We start from the raw sequence: 24,406 nt of genomic DNA, 5'->3' as shown, positions 1-24,406 counted from the left end.
TTTTGTCTCATTTTGCTCTATTATTCATAAGGTGTTGAACAAATTAATGAAATTTTGCCCTTTATATTTTCTTTTTTTTAATCTTTGTTTATTGTTTATTAATTATGGAAAATAAATTAAATGATTTATAAACGCTTTGGGACCCATTTCTGCGCCTACTCCCACCATTAGTACAAGCAATGACCGATAACCACTAGTATTTTATAGAGAAATTTATAAATTTAGTCAAATTTATTTAAGACTTTTTACACTAAATAGCAAAAAATTAGCATGTTTTATAAAATAGCCAACATAATCTTAGGTGTTTGAGCTCACTTGCGAGCTATCTTCCTATATTGAGCATTGAATTGGGCCCATTTTGGCCCATGGGCCGGAAGTATTTTTAATTTCAAGAAATTCACTCACAACTCTTTCAATGGCTCAAAAAAAAAAAGAAAAAAACAAAAAAACAAAATTTCAAGAAAAAAGCTTTTATATAGCATCTGCGATTTTAATGGTTATTTTTGGAAAAACTCGATTTTTTGGCTATATTTTAAAAAGTAATTAAGTTATTTAGGTGAATTTGTGAATTTCTTTATTTTACATTCAACCCGTGTATCTGCAAGCCTTTTGAATTCCCTTTCACCAAACCATTGAAGAATCTTGTTTGCGTTAAGCCCAGGATTTTTCTTTCTTCCAACCCCTGAATTTTAAAAATGCAATTGGCTCTCTCGAGTATAGACTCCTCATCGAATGCAATAGCTTTCATAACACTGTTTCTAGTTCATCAACTTGCTGCTTTTTCAACAATAATGTTTTTCCTCTAACTTCTAATGTCTTGTTATAAGTTTTCTCAGGCTGTTATGGCTCATCCACATATATTTTCTACCTTAGCACTATGAAATTTAAAAAAAAAAAAAAAAAAAAAATCTTTGAAAATATCATTTTTTTTTCATTTTAGAGCTCTGTCTTTTCCATAAGCGTAAAAATTTATAAAAGAAAAAGAACAATTTTTTTTTTTTTTTTGGTGTCTTTCTTAGCATTCGAGAAGTATGGTTTGTATTTGGTCCTGTCTATTATTATAACCTCATTTTACATGTAAAACAATTTAGAATATTCCGGTTGGTTTTGCACGCTGTTTTAAAGTAAAATGAATCTTAAGTTACTCCACTACACCTTTATTTTGTCTCTTGTATATATTTGTATATATATTATAGTTTTGTTGGAGGTGTGAGAGAGATATGGAAACATTAGAGGAGTTGCCTAATGGAAAGCAACAGGGGGACAAATGGGCGGATTATGGTCATGAAATAAAAAAGGTGACTCTTATTGCACTGCCGATGGTGGTGGTGGCTTTGTTGCCATACCTAATGCAAATGGTGGCGGTGATAATGGTGGGGCATGTTGATGAACTATCCTTGTCTAGCCTCGCCATTGCCACCTCCCTCACTAATGTCACTGGTTTTAGTCTTCTTGTAAGCATTTCCTTTAAGATTATGTTATGTTTACAATGAAATAGAAGATTTATTTACCATTAACTAACTAAATATTAACTATAAATTCATGTCTTTTAAAAAAAAAATCGTTTCACAAATAGTCAGGTCTTGTGGGAGGACTTGAGACCCTTTATGGGCAAGCTTTTGGAGCCAAACAACATAACAAAATCGGTGGCTACACATGCAGTGCCATAATCTCATTGCTAATTGTTTGCATCCCAATCTCCATCTCTTGGATTTTCATCGATAAGTTCTTAATTTTAATTGGACACGACCCTTTGATCTCACATGAAGCAAGAAAATATTCCATATACCTTATTCCATCTCTCTTTTCCGGTGCAATTGTGAAGCCACTTGTCAGATTACTCCAATCACAGAGTCTGACTATGCCATTGCTCGTGACCTCTACACTTGTTTTATGTTTCCATGCCCCTCTTTGTTGGGGTTTGATCTTCAAGTTAAAGATGGGTAGCGTTGGTGCTGCTACAGCGTTTAGTTTGTCAAATTGGTTCTATTTGATGTTAATGGTGTTTTATTTCAAATTCTCATCGTTGTGTAAGAATGTTGGTGTGACTTTCTGCATGGACGCATTTGTAGGTATGAAGGAATTCTTCTGGTTTGCTATCCCATCGGCTGTAATGGTTTGGTAAACTCATTCATCATTTCATCTTAGAATTAATAGCTTAGGATATAGTTTATTTGTAACAGAATTTTGACAACAATTAATGCATATATTTTGTAGCCTAAAATGGTGGTCACTTGAACTTCTTGTCTTAATATCTGGCTTGTTACAAAATCCACAACTCGAAACATCACTTCTTTCCATATGGTAATCTTTCATTACTTCAAATCTTCCTCATTAACTTTACTTAACAATAATCATCTCGTATTCTCTTTGCTTCAAAATATCTTCAACATTTGTTTTCATCAGCTTAACTATCTCCACGCTACACTTCACTATACCTTATGGGTTTGGAGCAGCCGCAAGGTATTTTAACCTATCACCATTAAAATTTCATCTATCTTTACATAAAAAAATCTCATTCTACAATCCGATTATGTAGCACTCGGGTTTCAAATGAGATAGGGGCTGGAAACCCACGAGCAGCCCGTTTAGCTGTTTGTATAGTGATGTTTCTAGCTGTTATCGAAGCCATAATAGTAAGCACCATGGTTTTCAGTTGTCGCCATTATCTTGCAAATGCTTTCAGTAACAAAATGGAAGTAGTAAGTTATGTTGTATCAATGAGTCCTTTCATAGCTCTCTCGATCATCACAGATAGCCTACAAGCAGTTATTTCTGGTGAGTGATTGATTTTTTCACATTTTTGATCTATACAATATCATTACTAATAGTTCTTGATGCTTTTAGGAATCGCTAGGGGAAGTGGGTGGCAACATATAGGAGCTTATGTGACTTTGGTGGCATTTTATTTGTTTGGGATGCCAACAGCCATTGTTCTTGGATTCCCTTTACATTTGAAAGCAAAGGGACTTTGGATTGGGATCGTGATTGGATCTATAATACAATCCGGGAGTCTCTTATTCGTTACTAGACATACAGATTGGCAAAAACAGGTTTTGTTTCTTAACTTGCAAATTTGTATGTTTATATGCTTTTCATGGTCATGTGGTGACTATGGTTAATAAGACATTATGATATTGTCATTACAGGCAATAAAGGCGAATGAACGAATCTCGAAAGTATCTTATCGGTACACAATTAAAGATATAGATATAAAAGAATGTGTACCCAAAGAAATGCATGAGGTTTTGTAACTATTTTTATGGTGACCGACAATAGTTAATAGAGGTGTTACCTTGATATGATGGTGTTCTTTGATATGATGGTGTTCTTTGGAGTAGTTCATCATGGAAATTGATTTTTAAACAATGTTTTGAAAACCGTGTTTGAATCGGGACATGTAAGAGAAAATAGTTAGCAATGGTTTTATCTTTATTTAATAGACTGGATCGAACCGAAAAGTTTTCACAAAAACCAGATATAATGAACGGCCAAAATCTAAGTTGAACTCGTAAATGTGTTGTATTACACATGGACGTTAATGTTTGGGCTACAAAAGATGGAATATATATATATATATATATATATATATATATATATATATATATATATATATATATATATATATATATATATATAAATAAATAAGTATTTTGTGAGACGAGGATGAAAATCTTAACCACTTATAGACCAAATTACTAAAATGGTCACTGTGGTTTGTCAAAATTACATGTTCGGTCCCTAACGATTCTTTTGTAGATGGACGGTCCTTAACTTATCATTTTGTTACGTTTTTAGCTCCTTGTAGAGATAAAAAAGACTATTTTACCCTTTGTGTTTCTTTTTCAATTTCCTTCTATTATTAATTACAAAAATAAGAAAAAAAGTAATCAATACATGGGTCCCACTCCCAACCCCCACTCCACCCATCTCACACTCTCCTTTCTCACCACCACCAGACTCATGCCGGAGCTACAACCACCAGAGACATGGAATAAACCGAACCATGCCGAAACCCACTGAAAACCCATGGAATGTCATCTACTTCACCTCTCTCTCTTCCCTCTACTTCTTTCCACTCCGTATCTCTCACCGGACAACCACATTCGCCTTTAACCTGCACTCCATTAACTACCACCATTAACCGTGAAACATCCCAAAATACGACCCAAAAATAAAAGTACTAAAATAATATCACAAAGTAAAACCCATATGTCAATGTTTCAAAACAGTAACTAATAGTTATGTAGAAGTGTATCAAAACTGTATCAATCACATTTATGAAAAACTAAAAACATCTCCTAGGACAGCTGAAACTGTGGTGTATGCGATGCCATCAACCCGAGCTCTTCCCTTTACTTGCGGAAGTACCTGAAACCAAAACTGAAACTGTAAGCACGAAGCTTAGTGAGCTCCCCCAAACTACCACATACCATACAATACATATAAACACATACTGGGCCTTGCCCACTGCATCAGACCGAAGTCCGGAAAGTGCATTGGACCGAAGTCCGGAACTAGCCAGGGCCTTGCCCTCTGCATCGGACCGAAGTCCGGAACTATTGAGGCCTTGCCTCCTGCATCAGATCGAAGTCCGAAACTGACTGCATCGGACCGAAGTCCGGAACTGACTGCATCGGACAGAAGTCCGAAACTACTGATCATAGCATAGCACAACATATCAACTAGCATGAACACATAAATAGCATACTGCATCGGGCTGTAATCCGGAACATATAACACATAATCCTGTCTGAGCCACTAAGGCTTCAAACATAATAAAATCTGCATCAGACCGAAGTCCGGAAACTACTACTAGCTATACGGGTCGGCATTGTGGCCTTAGACCCGTTCCTATTGGAAGGAAACTCACCTCGTGATCTGGCTGCTGAGTGTATGGCTCTGGAAGCTATCTGCTGCTACTTCGGTATCTCCCCGGCTATAATTCCACAAATACACTCAATCAAAATACTAATAATTGCATTAGGGTAAAATGACTCTTTTACCCCTAGCTAAAGTCAACTCTCCTGGTGAAGGTCAACTCTTATGGTCAAAGTCAACTCTTCTGGTCAAAGTCAACTTACAGTTGACCTGACTCGCTGAGTTGGGCCGCCAACTCGCCGAGTCCCTACTCTCATTTCTTAACCCTGCTTGCTGCTACTCGTCGAGTATGGCTTGAACTCGACGAGTTCCCATTCGATTCTAAAACTCAGACTATCTGCATCCGACTCGCCGAGTTGTATGAACAACTCGACGAGTTGTTCTTGAAATTATGAAGATTGCCTTAGACTCGCCGAGTTGTATGAACAACTCGCCGAGTCCTTGCATTACTGAGTCTAACCTCCGACTCACTGAGTCCATTCCACTACTCACTGGTCTCCACTCGGAATCACTCGAAGGGGAAGGATCGGGGACTCGCGACTCGACTCGCCGAGTCCGAAGAACGACTCGCCGAGTCACATGCATGCAATTACTAAAAGCTCGATTCTGATCAAAACGACTGCATACAATACATAGATCTGAGTTCCTAAGGTTGGTTTACCACGTAAAGTTCCCAACTTTACGTGTACAAATGCATACAAGAGGATATAAAGGCTAAAAAGGCACTTGGAAGAGTAGATCTAGGGCTATCATGCAAAATGGCTTCATAAAGTTGATAGATCTACGTTTTTGGAACTAAAACATGGCTAGATCCGAAAGCTAATCCATCCAATATGATTTATCTACTAAGAACAAGCTAAAGAATTGGCTAAATATGCTTATAAAGGAGAATCAATCATCAAAACTGGAAGAAACCGATTATTACCTCAAGATACTCTGAAATAGGTGCAAAAACTTGGATCTTCTTCTTCTCCTTTAGATCTAGCCTCCTTCTTCTCTTCAAAACTTCAAGATTTAGACAAGAAAAGCTCAAATACTCAATGGAATGGTTAGGGTTTGCCAAATAATGCTTTGAGGGTAAAGGAGACGAGTTTGGGGGCTCATAAGGTGGTTTAAATAGGGTGCAAACCCGGGGATTTAGGGTTTCTACCTGGCAGGCCGACTCGCCGAGTCCCGAATATGGACTCGCCGAGTCGCCGATCTATACGCTGCCCAAGACCACGACTCTACTCGACGAGTCGGGCCATAGACTCGTCGAGTCCCTCTACAAGCTTCTAAAATAAATAATATGAAGCAACATACCAGAGACGGGTCGTTACAAACCGCTGTCAGAACAAACATAGAACTACATATAGAACAAGATACTCATAACTCCACTTAATCTAACTCAAAATTGAATCCAGAAATAACCTAGAATCGTATACTCAAATGCATAACATATACTTGAATAAACCCAAATACAAGATCGATTCCAGATTTAAAATATGATATACTCGATGGAAGATTTATTAACAACCCCAAATATACTGTATGATGCATTCAACAAATACTAAGCCTTGACTTACAAGATCCACTTTTTTCAACTCTATCTCTCACTCACTAGACAACCACATTTGCCATTGGCTAATGTTTCCTTCTTCGACGTGGTTGCCATCGGAAACACGTTAATCAACCATAGAAGTGATGGATCAGGTTGTGTGAGATCGATTAGAAAGCCAGGTGACCATTATACATAATCCAACAAAACTCTCAATCCTCTATAAATCGACACCCCTAATTCCAGAAAACCTATGATGGAATTCAAAAAAACCTCGAATCACAATCCAAAACTCAAAATTTATGTGTCAATATAGATTTGTAGAAAATTGAAAAGAAAAATGTGATGTAGGGGTGAACATATAGTAAGAGATGGTTGATTTCGGGTCTATGGCTTATTATAAAAAGATGGTAATGGTGGCAGAGTGAGGAAGTGATGGATATCGCTAGAGTTATTTGTTCTGCTGTTTGCAGGAAGAAGATGCTCAAGGGTAGGTTAGATGTCTCCAACATGCAGTGGCGGTAGCAGATTTTGGTGATCTAGTGATGGTAGCGGATTCCAGCGGTCCAGTGGCGCTAGGGGTTGTCAGCGGTTGCAAGGAATATAGGAAAGGAAAATACCGCCAATAGACAAAAATCAGGGGTAATTTCAAAATTTTATCATAAAAATTGACTTTTCCAGTTATAGACATGGATTATGTGGAGGACCTTCTGCAGACCTCCGCGGAATGACTTCATGTCCACGAAATCAGAAAAAGTTTCATTTTTATTGTTTAAAAAATCCTTCCGCGGGGGTCCTCTGCGGAGACATTAACCCCTCCATGGAGTGAGTTGTTTGAGCATCCACCACTCTTGAGCCGACAGAGAGAAGTGGTGAGAAAAGAAAGTTTTGGAAGAAGAAGAAGAGTCAGTCTTCACAGGAGTCCTCGAAGAAGCAGCAAACAGTGGTAGTCCACGCTGCTACTACCCCTGCTGCTGTTTCTATCATCGGTTCCTCAACTCAAGCACCTACCACTGGATATGCTGGTATTCTTCCGTGGTGCAACAGGTGCAGTTACCACCATCGTATCCCCGGTCCCTGTCGTGAGAAGTTTTGTAAAAACTGTGGCCAAGAGGGTCACCTCGCGCGAAGTTGCAGAACACCAACCCAATCAACCAATCAACCTTCCGAAGTGGGCATCAGTCAGGCCTGCTATGGTTGCGGCAAAGTCGGACATTACAAGAGAAACTGCCCCAAGGCAGCAACAACTGGCAATACCGGGAGAGTCCTAGCTATGGGAGAAGATGAGGCAGCCGCCGATCCCACCGTTGCCACAGGTATATTCCTCTTCGAGAACCTTTATGCTTGCAATACTTTTCGATTCTAGTTCTGAAAGAAAATTTGTTAGCTATTCATTCGAACATCTTCATAAACATAGTCCTCAACTAGTAACCGAAACATTTACCATCGAGACGACTAACGGTGAGAAAGAGAATGCTGCACCCCTACCCTCAACGATCATTCATTTCCCTTTGACCTAATACCAGTTACCATTAAGAGCTTTGATGTTCTTATGGACATGGATTGGTGGAGTCCCAATCGTGCATATATCTTTTGTTATATCCATCCATTCCAATCTCCCCTCTGATCAGACTCTTAGGATCTACAGCGATAAACTTAGTTTCAGCCCTCGCATCGCTTGGTGCATCAAAGCCCAAAAGCTTTTATGAAAGGAGTGCCATATATTCCTAGCACATGTTATCAACGAGAAACTGGAAGTTAAAGACCTCGAGAGCATCCCCGAAGTTCGCAATTTCCTGATTTCTTTGCCAAAGAGCTCCTAGGAATTCATCCCGAACGTCAAGTCGAGTTTCGCATCGACCAAATTCCTGGAGCTAATCCTGTAGCCAAATCTTCCTATCATTTAGCACCAGAAGAAATGCAGGAGTTATCCAGTTAGCTCATTGTTCTGCTCAACAAGGGGTTCATCAGACCGAGTTCTTCACCCTAGGGAGCCCCAATTTTATTTATGAAGAAGAAAGATGAATCCTTCCGGATGTGTATCGACTACCGCGAGTTGAACAAATGAACCATCAAAAACCGATATCCTCTTCCTTGAATATATGACCTTTACGATCAACTTCAGGGAGCCAATTACTTCTCGAAGATAAACCTTAGATCAAGGTATCGTCAACTTCGAATTCATGAGAATGATGTTTCCAAGATAGCATTTAGAACTCGATATGGTCACTACGAGATCGTAGTGATGCCCTTCAGTCTAACCACTTTCCTTGGTCACGTGGTAAGTGTGCAAAACATAACCCGAGGTACATAGGACCTTTCGAAATCCTTGTTGGGATCAATCCCGTAACCTACAAACTCCGACTACCTTCAGAATTTAGCAACATTCACCCTGTCTTTCACGTCTCTATTCTTGAGAAGTACCTATCCGATGAAACCCTAGTAATCCCTTTGATGAGACCAAGATCAACGAAAGTCTAAGACTCATGGAAGAACCAATCGAAATCATAGATCGAGAAATTAAAATGTACGAAACAAAGCCGTATCCCGATAAGTGAAGGTTCGCTGGAATACCATGCGAGAACCCGAATTCACTTGGATGAACGAAGACTCGATGAAATGGAAATAACCATGTCTCTTTCCAAACCCATGATTGTGTCTTAATTCTAAATTTTGGGACGAAATTCACTCTAACGGGGGGATAATGTGACAACCCGAAAATTTTCCGTCACGATAACCCGTTCCTATCAGCGAAACCCGTCTATCTTTCAATTTTCCGCTAACATTTTGGGTTAGGTTATTTAATTTAAGACTTTTATAATGACCTAGTGAGTGTCCAAATCCATTACTAATGCGTGACAACACCCCAAATTATTAATTGGAAAACTTTTAGTTTCGACAGCGTCGGTTTACGGTAACTTAATCGGGTATGACCAAAAGCCCCGTTTAGCGTCAGTATCGGGTAGAATTCCACCGAGCCCCAAACCCGAATCATATTTAAAGTTGAGTGAGCCTCATTTGAAGCTTTTTCACTCTCTCTACTCTCTCTCCTCAAATCCAAGTTCTTGATCCAAAACCATCCAATTCAAGCTCCAAATCGGTAAGATAACTATCCTAGCTCATAGATTAACATCTTTCGCCTTCAAATTCGTGTTTAGATTATGAAATAGGACCATAATCATGTGTTTACGACCCTGGAACAGCCTTAGGCCACAAACACATACAAATGGGTTTTTTGAGCCTTAAACCCCTTCTAAACCACCTTTAGAGCTTATATATGACTTAGGGGCTTTCAAGACTGGACTTAGAACACCAAAACCTTAACATTTGAGGGGTAAACATAAGTTTACTACCCAAGAACATGCTTGGGCCGTAAACACCCTTTCATAGGCCGTAAACACCTTCTAAGGTGTTAAAATGCCCCTTAAACACCTCCTAAGCCTTGGAATAATGTCTAGAACCATCCACAAGTATGTTAGGGACCTTAATCATCAAGAAAACTACCCCGTAGGATTTCACAGCCGTAAACCCTCCAAGGATGGGTTCCTGGGCCGTAAACTCCTATAAATGGGTCAAATGGTGCCTTAACTTCGTCCTATGATTTGTAAAATGAGTTAGAATCACATGTGTTTAATCTAGGACCACCAAAACACATTAAGACTTGGTACATAAGAGTTTACAACCGTAAAATCCTAGTTTACTACCGTAAACTCCTCAAATGGTCCCTATGATATCCAAATTCCATTCCAATGCCTTAAAACCAAGCCTAGCATTACCCCACAAGAGTTGTAAGACCTTAGGCACACAAGAACACCCCCACCATGAGTTTAAGGCCGTAAACTCTTGGGGAGTTGGTCATTAGGCCGAAAACTCCATTAGGAGTTTACTCTTGAAGAGCAAACTCCATATTCAAGCCATACACACCCTTAGATGCTACCCGGATCACTCCTAACACTTGAAATAAAATGTTTTCGCGCCTTGGAGTGTATATTCTATTCTTAATAGTAGTTCAAAGTCTAATTAGATACAATTATGTATCTCTTCATATTACATAGGAACCTCGCGCGTTTTCAAGCCCCGAGTTGATGTTTAGCGTCCAAACCGACACATTCCTCGATTGGTGAGTTCATACCCCTACTCCCTTTTCAAAGTTTTTCAAATGTTTTCCAGGGGGGGGGGGGGGAGAATACAAGAAAAAGTACAAGGAAATCTTGTACTCAAACTTACTATTTCAGTTCAAATGTTCATATTCAGTATGTTCTTAATATCGAAAACCGTATTAACCAATAGTTCGAATTACAGAGTTAGCTTTCAGACTAATTGTAGATTTCTTTATAAAATGTTATAATCTATGTTAGATTTTATATTTTGTGAAGGATTCATACTAATCATAAATTAGGATTAATACTAATAAGATACGCTCTCGGATAGTAACAGAACGACGAAAGTACAGCTAGTGCACGCCTTTGGATGGCACCAAGACTTCGGAAATACAACTAGTATACGCCTTGAGTGTCACCAGAGTTTAGAAAATAATTTGAAAGTACGCCTTTCGATATCGACAGAGTTTCGAAAACATACACCTTTGGATGTCGACAAAGCTTCGGAAATACGTCTAAAACACGCATTTGGATGTCACCAGAATTTCAAATATGCAACTAGTGTACGCCTCTGAGTGTCTCCAAAGATTCGAAATTTCGAATAAGTATAGTAGATATTCGACATTTGTGTATAGGATAACCAGGTCTTTAGAATACTTAACTAATACTACAAGTATGATAGATTCTAGTACATTGCATGCCGAACCAAGAACTAACCACGGCTTTTAGGAAAATAAGGGTTTTTCTTTATAAAATATGATAGATTCTAGTACAAGTATGGAAGTTTTCCTCTTTTTGTTCCAAATGTTGAAGATTTTAGCTTTGGATTTTATTTGAGGAAAATGAGAATGAAGCTTTTTGAATGATGGTATAATATGTTATAAAGTTTTCAACTACGATGTTATTAGAGGTAAAATATCATAATATGCCATTTATCATATCAAAAAAGGACAATGACAAAACTATGTTGTTATTAAAGGTAAAACATGTCAAATATGGTAATTATCACATTTGAAATATTTGACATTTGTACACTACAAACAGACATAAGCACAAACAAAGATGTTTGAAGATGTTCTGAAAGAGTTTATCCAAATGTACAATCTTTTGTACCACAAAGTACACACAAACCAATAACTTTAGTTATAGTGTAACCAATCAAGTTACCAATTATACCCTCACTCATATTTTGTTCCTAACTTTTATGTATTTATAGGTTAAATTGAAAAAGTATAATGCTATTTTATGCATTTACCTCATAAATAAGCCTCAAAGCATCACTTTTGTTATAGGCTAATCAAATAAATTACCATTAGACCCATGTTTCACACCCGTTTTTTATACAACTGGTATAAAATGCCATAAATAGCCACATATAGATATTGTTTGGTGGAAAAATTGATTATATAATATGGCATTCATCATACACACATACATGCTATAATATGGTATTTGCCACTTGAATACACAGGCTCTACATTATTTATTTTGGATAGTGATTTGCTATAAGGAATAAACAAAGGAATGGAATGGTTAATTCGATAGGATTGAAAAAGGAAATTTCTAATTATCCCAATGGAATGGAATGAACCAATCCGTTCTCCTTTTCTGGTTTCATTCCCAGAGGAATGGATATTTTCTTTCAATCGTCTATGATAGAGGTATAGTTCAATACAACATAACTACACATAATGAGCCACACACACAACACAACAACAACACACAAATAACTACTCGATGAAGAAAACTTAAATCTTATAGAAGAATGAATCTTGAAACTGATGTAGAAAGTGATGCGGGTTGATAAGAGAAAGTGAATGCATAAGAATGTTCAAATCAGTTAATTATAGATTGGAAGTAAAAGGGACATTGTTTTTCTATAAGATTACATTTTCTTAATTATTGCCTAATACTATTTGATTTCAAATAATTACATGATTGTTTGTTGTAATGTGTCAAAAGAAAGTTACCCCATATCCTTAGCCTCTTTCATACCATCTATAAATGTAATTGGGGAAATTGTTGAACTAGCTACATCAGGATAAGTTACAACAATAAAAAAGAACAAAAGAACATATAAGGAACTATATATGTATTCAATGATCTTAATATCATAAATGTGTAATAAGATTTAAGGACCTACTATTTAACTTTAATTTTAAAAAGCAAGGATCAATATCTTATTTTCAATCAATCAATTACATATTGGGAAAAGAATCAATTTAAAGCAATAAAATTTAAACTCTTAAATAACAATAAATTTCATGTTGCTTTAAAATCATTCTAAAAAATGATGGGTTTTAGCCATAAGAACTTTCCTATGTGCGCATGCAAAACCCTATTGCTCGGATCTAGGCTTTCTAATTAAACATGCTTTGAATCCAAGACTTCTAATAGCTAATTAGGTTAAATAACAATGATGAAACAGATCTAGAATCATACCTTTGAATTCCTTGTTGATCTTGTTTGTCTTGGAGCTTCTAGAGTCACAAATGTCACTCCTCTAATGGCTTACAAACACCAATAGCAAGCAAGATGATTTAGGAGAGAGGAGAGGGGAGGAATTCGGCCAGAGGTTCCTTGCTTTAGGTTGTGTGTCGAATTCCCTCACCCATAGGGTCTATTTATACTTGTAGACTCCTTAAGGGTTACAACCTAAACTGTCACACCCCCAAACCAAGGATGGCGGAAACGTCCGGGGGTGGAGGACTTCATGTATAGTATCATAACCACAATTTCGATAGTAATTTAAGCAAACACAACCAACATATACATAATTGAAAAAAAGTTACATCACTTGTATGAATTACATGTTTCAAAATCAATTACAATATGTTGACAAAATATGAAAAGTTTGACGTCTTAACGTCCCATCCTCAAAAGCACTTGATTACCTGTTTAGTGTTTTCCTGAGAATACGAGTTGTTTGAAAAGTGTCAACACAAAGGTTGGTGAGTTCATAAGCTTTTATTAATAAACTTAGTAGAAGTCTATCACATGTAAATGTCGCGTTTGTGTCAGAAAAATCCGATATTTTCCTTGACATCCGAAAAATGTAGCCTTATAACCAAAGACTAAAATGTATAAGAAATCATCATTTCTTAGTAGAAACGTCGTGAGTTTATAATGATATGGAAAGTAAATTTCTTTATCAATCTAAAACCTACTTCGGTTTTATGAAACCCCGTAAACTTTATGAATTGTTATCTCCCTAGGTGAGTCGCTATAATCATACTGTGACTATGTGAACCTGCCACAACGTTTCTCAGGCGTTGCGAAAATGTAATGACATTTGTCACCCGTAGACCTGCAGGTCCCACTGTAGCTAGCAGCAAGGTGTGGGGTGTCAAACCCAATATAGATCTATATACAAGTATCACGTTCTCCCTCAAGGAGATTTTGATTATAACTACCAGGAATTATATCCCGCACTCGGACGTACGGGGAGAGAGAGAGTCTCACAACATAGGTTAACAAGTTTACGTGAAATGTGTGTGGATATAAATCTTTCTTGTATGAATGTACCCTTTTCGTATGAGTGTGTTGAGTGATGTATCATAAACTATACCTATTATAGTTTATCTAAAATGTATATAATATGTATGAATTCTTTTTATGGAATGTATTAGTGATGTGAATTTATCCAACTATACTTTTTATAGTTACATAATACGTGTTCTAAAGGAATGAATAATTTTTAATATGAATAACTTAGTTTCAGTTCACAATGATAAACTAACAAGGATACACATTCAAATATTAGAACTTATGATTATACACTTTGCTCAACATATTACAAAGTGTTATGATATTTACATGCTGTTGGCTAACTTTAGCAATTCTGCCCAGTTTTGTAAAAATCATAGAAAAATCATACGAAGTCGAAAACTAGATCAGGAAATTCTGGGAGTTCACAAAATGTATCTAGTTTACTCATAATTTTTATCACGATTTTTAATGACCTCCAACTTGGGTGAAAATGTCCATAATCACAGACTGGTCCGGATTGTTGTTTGAAATGATAGGCAGTTTTGTAAAAATCACCATAAATTGTAGAAAAATCGTATGGAGATGTGCAAGTAGTCATTTTAAAGCTAAGAACTTGAACTACTTACACCTTGTACAGTTTTGAAAACAAAAATGTTTAAGATACCCAAAACAGTCCGTGAATGGAGTTGAACTTTTCTGATGAAGGCTGTTAGAAAAATCTAGTTATGTTCTTAGTGTTTTAACTTGTATTCCCCCCCTGAAAACTTGAGAAAACATGAAAATGTAGGGGTATGAACTCACCTTAAGTGATTTCAGTAGATGATTGTTGAAGAATGGAAGTGTTTAATTCAAGAACACTTGGAGATGCCTTGAAGGTTTTCGAGAATCTAACATCATAGTTAGGGAGTTTGTGTAAGCAACCAAAGATTTGAGTAGAATGAAGTGAAATAGTAATAGGGAGGATGAATTTTTACTTACTAAGTGTGGAAGAACACTTGAAATCAGCCTTGAATCTCGAAAATTTGTGTAGAAGAGTTTGAGAGAAAAAGTGGTGTTTGTTACTTAGTGGAATGAGAGAAATGAGAGAAAATGAGGAGTGTGGTTGTTTGTTCCAGCTCAAAAACGTGGGAGTGAGTGAAATTTGAGTGTAAGGGAACATTGAAGTGACATAGGTAAGGTGGGGAGGTATGGCTGGTCATAGAGTGGGTGTGGGGTAGTTGCTTGTATCATAAGTTAAGGCAAAGTCAACACTCTACCTTAAATAAATCCCCCATTAGATCTTTATTATTTAAATAATGATTTTTATCAAAATATGTTTAAATTATGAATATTTAGAGTTTATTATGTTAAAATATAATTTCTGGAGAAAATCCCGCTTTAAAATCACGAAAAACGGGCTTAAAATGTTAAAAATATCAAAAATGGGCTAAAAGTGACAAAAATGCGAAATCTGGCCGAGGCTCGGCCCTCTTATGCTGAACCGAGAGAGAGGGAGGCAGAAACCGAGAGAAGAAGAAGAGAGAAGGGAAGGAACCGAGAGGGGGAAGGAGAGAACAGAGGGGGCGCGAAGAGAGACAGAGCGAGAAGAAGGAACAGAAGGCGCGAATAGAGACCGAGAGGAGCAGAGCGTGAGCGACAGAGGCAGAGGCTCGGTCTCTGGTCTCTTAGCCACCAGAGGCTCGGTCTCTGGTCTCTTAGCCACCAGAGGCTCGGTCTCTGGTCTCTAAGCCACCAGAGGCTCGGTCTCTGGTCTCTAAGCCACCAGAGGCTCGGTCTCTGGTCTCTTAGCCACCAGAGGCTCGGTCTCTGGTCCTAAGAGGCCTCTCACTCCGGTTTCGGTTCCTAAAGCCTATTTTTCTCGTTTTCGCCCCGTTTCAAGCCGTTTTTGACCCGGTTAAGGGCCGGAATGACCCGAATGATTCCAAAAAGTTACGGGAAACTTTTGAGAGAGATTTGGGAGAGATTTCTCACACTTGGAGAGATTTGGGAGAGATTTGTCATTCTTGGAGAGATTTCTCATACAAAGAGATATTTGAGAGAGGTTTCACATACTTGGAGAGATTTGAGAGAGATTTGACATTCTTGGAGAGATTTCTCATACGGAGAGATATTTGAGAGAGATTTCACATACTTGGAGAGATTTGACATTCTTGGAGAGATTTCTCATACGGAGAGATATTTGAGAGAGGTTTCACACACTTGGAGAGATTTGAGAGAGATTTGACATTCTTGGAGAGATTTCTCATACGGAGAGATATTTGAGAGAGATTTCACATACTTGGAGAGATTTGAGAGAGATTTGACATTCTTGGAGAGATTTCTCATACGAAGAGATATTTGAGAGAGGTTTCACACACTTGGAGAGATTTGAGAGGGATTTGACATTCTTGGAGAGATTTCTCATACAGAAAGATATTTGAGAGAGGTTTCACATACTTGGAGAGATTTGAGAGAGATTTGACATTCTTGGAGAGATTTCTCATACGGAGAGATATTTGAGAGAGGTTTCACACACTTGGAGAGATTTGAGAGGGATTTGACATTCTTGGAGAGATTTCTCATACAGAAAGATATTTGAGAGAGATTTCACATACTTGGAGAGATTTGAGAGAGATTTGACATTCTTGGAGAGATTCCTCATACAAAGAGATATTTGAGAGAGATTTCAAGTGTGGCATTTGTGAGTGTTTGGTTCCGTAATGCGAGTCTCTTGAGCCCCGTTAAGTCATGATTAAGGATCCCACACACTCCTAATGAGTATGCAACATGGTTTTCATCAGTTTAGTTCATTGATTAGTACTAGGGCTTAGGAAATTTTTAACACAAGACTTTTCTCAAGTGATGTTTTCCCATTAATTTAGCAAGTTATACAGTATGAACATAACACAAACCCTAATACACAAGGTTTAATAGGGTTGACCGGCTTGACCTGATGACTTGACTTGACTCAAGATTGACGATTGTCACATCATCCCCCCGTTAGAGGGAATTTCGTCCCGAAATTTAAGTTCGGCTGGGACTTCAAGGGTTTGGGAAAAGATGTGGATACTTTTGCTTCATTTGATCTTCACGTTCCCAGGTAAACTCAGGCCCTCGTTTCGCGTTCCAACGAACCTTCACTATGGGAATGCGACTTTGTTTTGTTCTCTTGATCTCTCGATCCATGACCTCGATGGGTTCCTCCACAAAGTGGAGATTTTCATTAACTTCGATTTCTTCGAGTGGTATTACGAGTGTCTCGTCAGACAGACACTTCTTTAAGTTGGACACGTGGAAGGTAGGGTGCACATTACTAAGTTCTTGTAGTAGTCGGAGTTTGTACGCCACAGGACCAATCCTAGCAAGGATTTCGAACGGACCGATGTACCTTGGGTTTAGTTTCCCCCGTTTACCGAAACGTATCATCCCCTTCCAGGGGGAAACTTTTAGTAGTACCCGGTCTCCGACCTGGAATTCTAAAGGTTTGCGTCGCTTATCCGCGTAACTCTTTTGTCGATCACGAGACGCTTTTAGTCTTTCCCGAATTTGAATGATCTTTTCTGTGGTTTCCCTTATGATTTCAGGCCCAGTAAGGGTGCTATCAGGGACTTGCCCTCTGGCTAGCTGAGTATCTCCAACTTCGGCCCAACACAGTGGTGATCTACACTTGCGACCGTAGAGAGCTTCGAATGGAGCGACTCCAATACTAGTGTGATAACTGTTATTATAAGAGAATTCGATAAGCGGTAGATGGGTATCCCATGCCTTACCAAAATCTATCACACAGGCTCTCAGCATGTCTTCCAACGTCTGGATGGTTCTCTCGCTTTGTCCGTCCGTTTGTGGATGGTAGGCCGTACTCATGTCTAACCTGGTTCCCAGAGACTTTTGTAGGGACTGCCAGAAACGCGAGGTGAATCTACTATCTCGATCCGAGATAATGGATGTTGGTACACCATGTAGTCGTACGATCTCCTTAATGTACGTCCTGGTCAACTTTTCCATCTTGTCTGTTTCCTTTATTGGCAGGAAGTGCGCGGACTTGGTCAATCTGTCCACAACCACCCATATGGTATCCATCCCACCTGATGTCTTAGGCAGTTTGGTTACGAAGTCCATGGTTATTCGCTCCCACTTCCACTCGGGTATATCCGGTTGTTGAAGTAGTCCTGATGGCTTCTGATATTCCACCTTGACCTTGGCGCAAGTGAGGCACTTGCTCACATAAGTAGCAATTTCAGCCTTCATGTTTGGCCACCAGTATAACCTTTTGAGGTCTAGATACATCTTATCTGACCCCGGATGAATGGAGTATCGAGTCTTGTGGGCCTCGTTCATTACAACGTCTCGGTACCCACCGAACTTCGGTGTCCAGATTCGATTCATGAGATAACGAGCTCCATCCCCTTTGACTTCCAAGTTCTTATCCATCCCCCTTAGTGCTTCGCTTGCCACGTTTTCTGGTTTCAGGGCTTCTAATTGGGCGTCCTTGATCTGGGTGGCCAGTTGGGAGTGGATGGTCATGGCTAGGGATTTTACTCGGCGACCCGAGTATTCTTTCCTGCTTAAGGCGTCGGCTACTACATTAGCCTTGCCCGGGTGGTAGCGAATTTCACATTTGTAGTCATTGAGTAATTCCACCCATCTTCTTTGGCGCATGTTTAGTTCTTTCTGATTGAGAATGTGCTGAAGACTTTTGTGATCAGTGAAGATGGTGCACTTGGTGCCGTAGAGGTAGTGCCTCCAAATCTTCAGGGCGAACACCACAGCTCCCAATTCAAGGTCGTGGGTTGTGTAATTAACTTCATGTGTCTTCAGTTGCCTTGATGCATAAGCGATGACTTTTCCCCTTTGCATGAGCACACAGCCAAGGCCTTCATTTGAAGCATCGCAATACACCACAAAATCATCAGTTCCTTCTGGAAGAGACAAGACTGGTGCGCTGCATAGGGCTTGCTTTAGTGTCTGGAAGGCGGCTTCTTGTTTATCTTCCCATTCGAACACCACCCCTTTCTGAGTCAAGGTGGTGAGAGGCTTAGCGATTTTGGAGAAGTTTTGTATGAATCTTCGATAGTAGCCTGCGAGTCCCAAAAACTGTCGGATTTCTGTCGGCGTTGTAGGTGTTGACCAATCTTCGATTGCTTTGATCTTCGAGGGGTCCACATGTATTCCTTCCTTGCTTACTACGTGGCCAAGGAATCCTACTTCTCGGAGCCAAAATTCACACTTTGAGAATTTAGCGTAAAGCTTCTCGGTCCTTAAAACCTCCAGAACTAGTCGTAGGTGATGTCTGTGCTCTTCTTCGCTCCTCGAATAGACCAGGATATCGTCGATGAATACGATGACGAATTTATCCAAGAAGGGTCGACACACTCGATTCATCAAATTCATGAACACCGCGGGCGCGTTTGTTAACCCGAATGGCATCACTACAAACTCATAGTGTCCATAACGAGTTCTGAATGCCGTCTTGGGGATATCCTCTTCCTGAACTCGCAGTTGATGATAGCCCGACCTCAGGTCGATTTTTGAAAAGTAGTTGGCTCCTTGGAGCTGGTCGAAGAGGTCATCGATTCGGGGTAGGGGATAACGGTTCTTGATAGTGAGTTTGTTTAGTTCTCGATAGTCTATGCACATGCGAAAAGACCCATCCTTCTTCTTTACGAATAAGACTGGTGCTCCCCAGGGCGAGAAGCTTGGCCTGATGAACCCTTTGCTCAATAGTTCATTCAACTGGCTGGATAGTTCTTGCATTTCTGCCGGTGCTAAGCGATAGGGAGCCCTGGCGACGGGGGTAGCTCCTGGGATTAAGTCGATCCGAAATTCGACTTGTCGTGCGAGTGGTACACCAGACAGATCGTCTGGGAAAACATCAGGGAAGTTTCATACTTCTGGAATTTCTTTGATGTCCTTCACTTCCTGTTTCTTGTCTACGATGTGGGCTAAGAAAACATGGTATTGCTTTCGGAGGTACTTTTGGGTTTTAACACAAGAGATGATTTGTAGGTTCGCACTAGGTTTATTGCCATAAACGGTGAGAACGTTGCCATTCGGCAGATTGAGGCGGACGGCCCTTTCGTAACATAGAATGTCGGCACGATGAAGGCTTAACCAATCCATACCAATGATTATATCGAAGCTTTTTATGGTGACCGGCATAAGGTCAATTTTGAACAAATAGTCGTCTAGAGTGAGAGTACACCCTATGTAAATATCATTAGCGCGCTCAATCTTTCCATTTGCCATTTCTACGATGTAAGAATCTTCTAGTGGTTGAGAATTTTGCTTAAGTATATGTTTGAATTGGTGACTTATGAAACTTCTTTCTGCCCCACTATCGAAAAGTACGCATGCATAAGAGTTATTGAGGAGGAACGTACCAGTAACCACAGAGGGATCCTTGACTGCTTCTCCCTGCCCTAAAGTTAGGACTCTCCCTACACCCCCAACATTAGGGGCTCGTGCCTTGGGGCAGTTCCTCCTGAAGTGTCCCGTTTCACCACATCCATAGCAGGTTTGGCTTGCTCCAGTGTTGGCGGTCGTAGCGACTTGTGCGGCGGTTTGGGTAGTCGCTCTACAGAATCGTGCGGTGTGCCCCTTTTTTGTTACAGTTATTGCAGTGTAACTCTCGACAAGCACCGTTATGGTGGTAGTTACACTTGTTGCACTTGGGAAGAGTTCCTGTATACTGTTTCGGTGGCGCTGGAGCGACAGCAGTAGTGGCGGCACGCACAGCAACAATCGGTTGCTTTTTGGCGGGGTCTTGAATTGGTTGTTTCCTTTTATTGCTCCAGAACTTCCTCTTATTGTTCCCTCCTTTTGTTCGGTCGGTGGTGGTTATCACTGTGCCACGGCTAGCCCTGTGATCTATGAGTTGTTGTGCCAATTCCTTGGCACTCTCAAAGGTAGTGGGTTTCGAGGCCAAGACACTATCTTGAATCTGGGATGACAGCCCCCAGAGATATCGTTCCACCTTCTTCTCTTCTGGAGTGACCATTGTTGGACAGAGGAGTGCTAGGTCGTTGAAACGGGCAGTATAAGTTTCAAGATCAGTGCCTGTCATCCTGAGGTTCCAAAGTTCTTCAAGTTTTTGTATTTCGCCCCTCGGGCACTCTGCCTCCCTTGGGTTGGAACAGGGCTTAGAGGGATCAACTTTGGTCCCGCTAGAAGAGGAACCATCTCGGGCTTTCACCTTTCGATAGTTATTCGATGAAGCTTTCCTCTTCTTTCCCTTCCCTTGACCAATAGCCAAGACAGGAGTAGCGGATGGATTGGGAGTTGGTGCAACAGACTTGTCCTTGAAGTTGCTCTCAGCAACCCTCAAGAGACCTTGGAGTTTGCTTAGGGTGACCTCCTCTTTGTTCATGTGGTAGGTCATCCTAAATTGGTTGTACATCGGAGGCAAAGAGTGAAGCACCATGTCGATCGCCAAGTCTTCGCCGAAGTCAACATTTAACTTGCGAAGGCGGTCGACATACCTTTGCATCTTTTGCAGGTGCACGGTAAGAGATTCTCCATGACCCATCTTAGCGGAGATCATGTTAGTGAAAATCTCGTAACGCTCTTGTCTCGCGTTTTGGTGATATCTCTCCAACAAGTCTTGATGCATCTCGTATGGATACATGTCCTCGTAGGACTTTTGGAATTCGGAGTTCATGGTGGCGATCATGATGCAATGTACTTTCGTTGCATCTCGCTCATGAGTTTCAAAGGCGGTGATTTTGGTGGGAGTAGCAACTTCGGGGTTGATTTTCTCGAGCTTCTCATCGAGGACATACTCTTTATCCTCATAGCGAGCAATGGTGCGAATGTATCTTATCCATTCGCTAAAGTTCGTTCATCAACGTGAAAGAACTAGCAGCAGCGTTGTTTGCATTTGACATCTATAGAAAGGACAAATATAGATTAGAACAAGAATCCCTAATTATCACCCAATAAGAAAAATTAGGGCTAGGATCCAACAATAACATTTACATACTAGAAAAGGGATGCTGTAATCTAATATGCAAATAAATTGAAGGTAAGTGAATGACGATTCACTAATTCTCCATTACAAAACTTAAACTATTAGTCCTAAGTGTTTTTGAGAATTCCTAGGTTCGGATGAGATTCATTGAAATATTCAATGGCATGTTTAAATCTCGATATGCCCCTCTTGTTTGTGACTGGGATGCCGAGGATCACAAAGCGGGTGTGAATTACCATGCAAATTCACATGGTGCCTTCATTGTAACGATCACCTATTCGATGTGTCGGTAAACCACACACGCTCCATCGAACTATGATAAAAAATGAATCACCCTTTGCCACCTTCGCTTAGAACCAATTAGTGTGCCGGTAAACCACACACGCTCCACTAACTTCTTAGCAAGGTGCAAAGTGTAATTTCATGGGATTGCATCAATTCACTTTCCTAAAGTAACTAAAATTGGGAAATTTTTAAAACGTGTAGTTACTTTGTGTTTCTTATTATACTTTTAATGAGAGGATGAGGTTGCCCTATCCTACCCGTTCGGCTAACGACCCTCCACCAATCAAGCAAGCGGTGGGTGTGAGTGTACACCCATTTAGCGCAATTTTATAGGCCGCAACCTTATACCCACCTTATAGATCGGCTTCGTGAATGAGGCCTACTAGCGGTAAGACTAGCATTTAGTTATATATATATATATATATATATATATATATATATATATATATATATATATATATATATATATATATATATATATATATTATTCTAGTAATATCATATAAGTATAGGGTTGTATTTTAAAACCTTTTAAAATCTAGGGTTTGAAATTTAAGTTGTCTAAATTAAAACTTTTAATCACAAATATAAATTTCAAAACTTTAGGGTAGGTTTTAAACATTTAAAACATGGAGGATCAAATAACAAATAATTCCAATTAACAATTAATATCCTAATTATCTTTATTTGATTTATCTAAGATTTCTTTCAAGATAATTATCAAAATAATTAATCATTATCATATAAGGAAATTAAATATTTTATTAGATGATAAATATCTTTAATTAGATCAAGATAATAGTCATATTTATCAAAAAATCGGATTTAGATTGATCTAATATGATTAAGGTAAGTTTCCATAAGATAATTATGAAAAAATCCCGAATCTGGCCATTCCTGACGCCTGGACTCGCCGAGTACACAAGGGGACTCGCCGAGTCCACCTTGGAACTCGCCGAGTCAGTGACTCATAAACCCAAAAATCGAATTTTGCAGGTTTGTTTCAGTTAATCAAGCAACAATTTAAAGAAAACCAAGCTAGGCTCTGATACCACTGATGGATTTTAGCCATAAGAACTTTCCTATGTGCGCATGCAAAACCCTATTGCTCGGATCTAGGCTTTCTAATTAAACATGCTTTGAATCCAAGACTTCTAATAGCTAATTAGGTTAAATAACAATGATGAAACAGATCTAGAATCATACCTTTGAGTTCCTTGTTGATCTTGTTTGTCTTGGAGCTTCTAGAGTCACAAATGTCACTCCTCTAATGGATTACAAACACCAATAGCAAGCAAGATGATTTAGGAGAGAGGAGAGGGGAGGAATTCGGCCAGAGGTTCCTTGCTTTAGGTTGTGTGTCGAATTCCCTCACCCCTAGGGTCTATTTATACTTGTAGACTCCTTAAGGGTTACAACCTAAACCCTAATTGGATAATCTTCTCTTAAGGCTATCCAAATCCATTCCATAGATAACCCTATGGACGATTTTGGCTTATCCAAGCCCTAGAAATCGTCCATCCTATCTAGGATAAGGATTTACAGTCTAAAGTGTAACTATCAAACAATTGACAGTTTATACCCTCTTATTTAATTAATCTCTTTAAGTCACCAAATTAATACCAATTAATTTATGACTTATATTCATCAAATAGCCATATATTATTCCTTATAATATTTACTCTCTCTTAACGAATCATCCTTCAAGTTGCTATGGTGAAGGCAACCCAAAAGGACCATGCACAACCGGATATAGTTATAGCCTTAGACACTATTCCAACAAAAAAAACATATCATATATGAATAAAAGGAATGATGGATTGAATATAGCGTTTGTTGAGCTCATTTTTCAAGAAATCGAAGCCTTTTTAAAAATATTTGGAAGAATATCGTACAATAATCGACAAATTCTTGAATTACTCATAGAAGAAATACCTTCAAAGCAACCTGTCTGAAAGTTATTTTGACCTAAGATTCGTACGTATAAGGCTAAATCCTCAGGGTTTTATTCATATATGAAGCAAGGAGATCGTTAGACACATAGCCACCTCAAATCTTCTTACTAAACTATCGATCATCATCATCTTCAGCCACAATCCCTAGTAGCAATTGAAGATGCAAAATTAACGTCAACAGATTGACCGACTATAAACCTTTGCAAAAAAAAAA

The 24,406-nt window shown here is 39.1% G+C and overlaps 1 protein-coding gene across 1 annotated transcript; it reads left to right on the top strand.

Moving 5' to 3' along the window:
* Positions 1 to 1,220: 1,220 nt before the first annotated feature.
* On the top strand, positions 1,221 to 3,254 carry LOC145035725 (protein DETOXIFICATION 14-like). Its single transcript, XM_078984228.1, has 7 exons — positions 1,221 to 1,454; positions 1,577 to 2,121; positions 2,218 to 2,304; positions 2,407 to 2,463; positions 2,540 to 2,778; positions 2,848 to 3,053; positions 3,150 to 3,254. Exons 1-7 carry the CDS (start codon positions 1,221 to 1,223, stop codon positions 3,252 to 3,254), a joined length of 1,473 nt encoding a protein of 490 aa, XP_078840354.1.
* The last annotated feature ends 21,152 nt before the right edge of the window (positions 3,255 to 24,406 follow it).

Source organism: Lactuca saligna, chromosome 3 (assembly GCF_052625555.1).
Source record: "Lactuca saligna cultivar CGN05327 chromosome 3, ASM5262555v1, whole genome shotgun sequence".
NCBI lineage: Eukaryota > Viridiplantae > Streptophyta > Magnoliopsida > Asterales > Asteraceae > Lactuca > Lactuca saligna.
The sequence above is the reverse complement of the archived record's forward strand: the minus strand, read 5'-3'. Positions and strand labels throughout refer to the sequence as shown.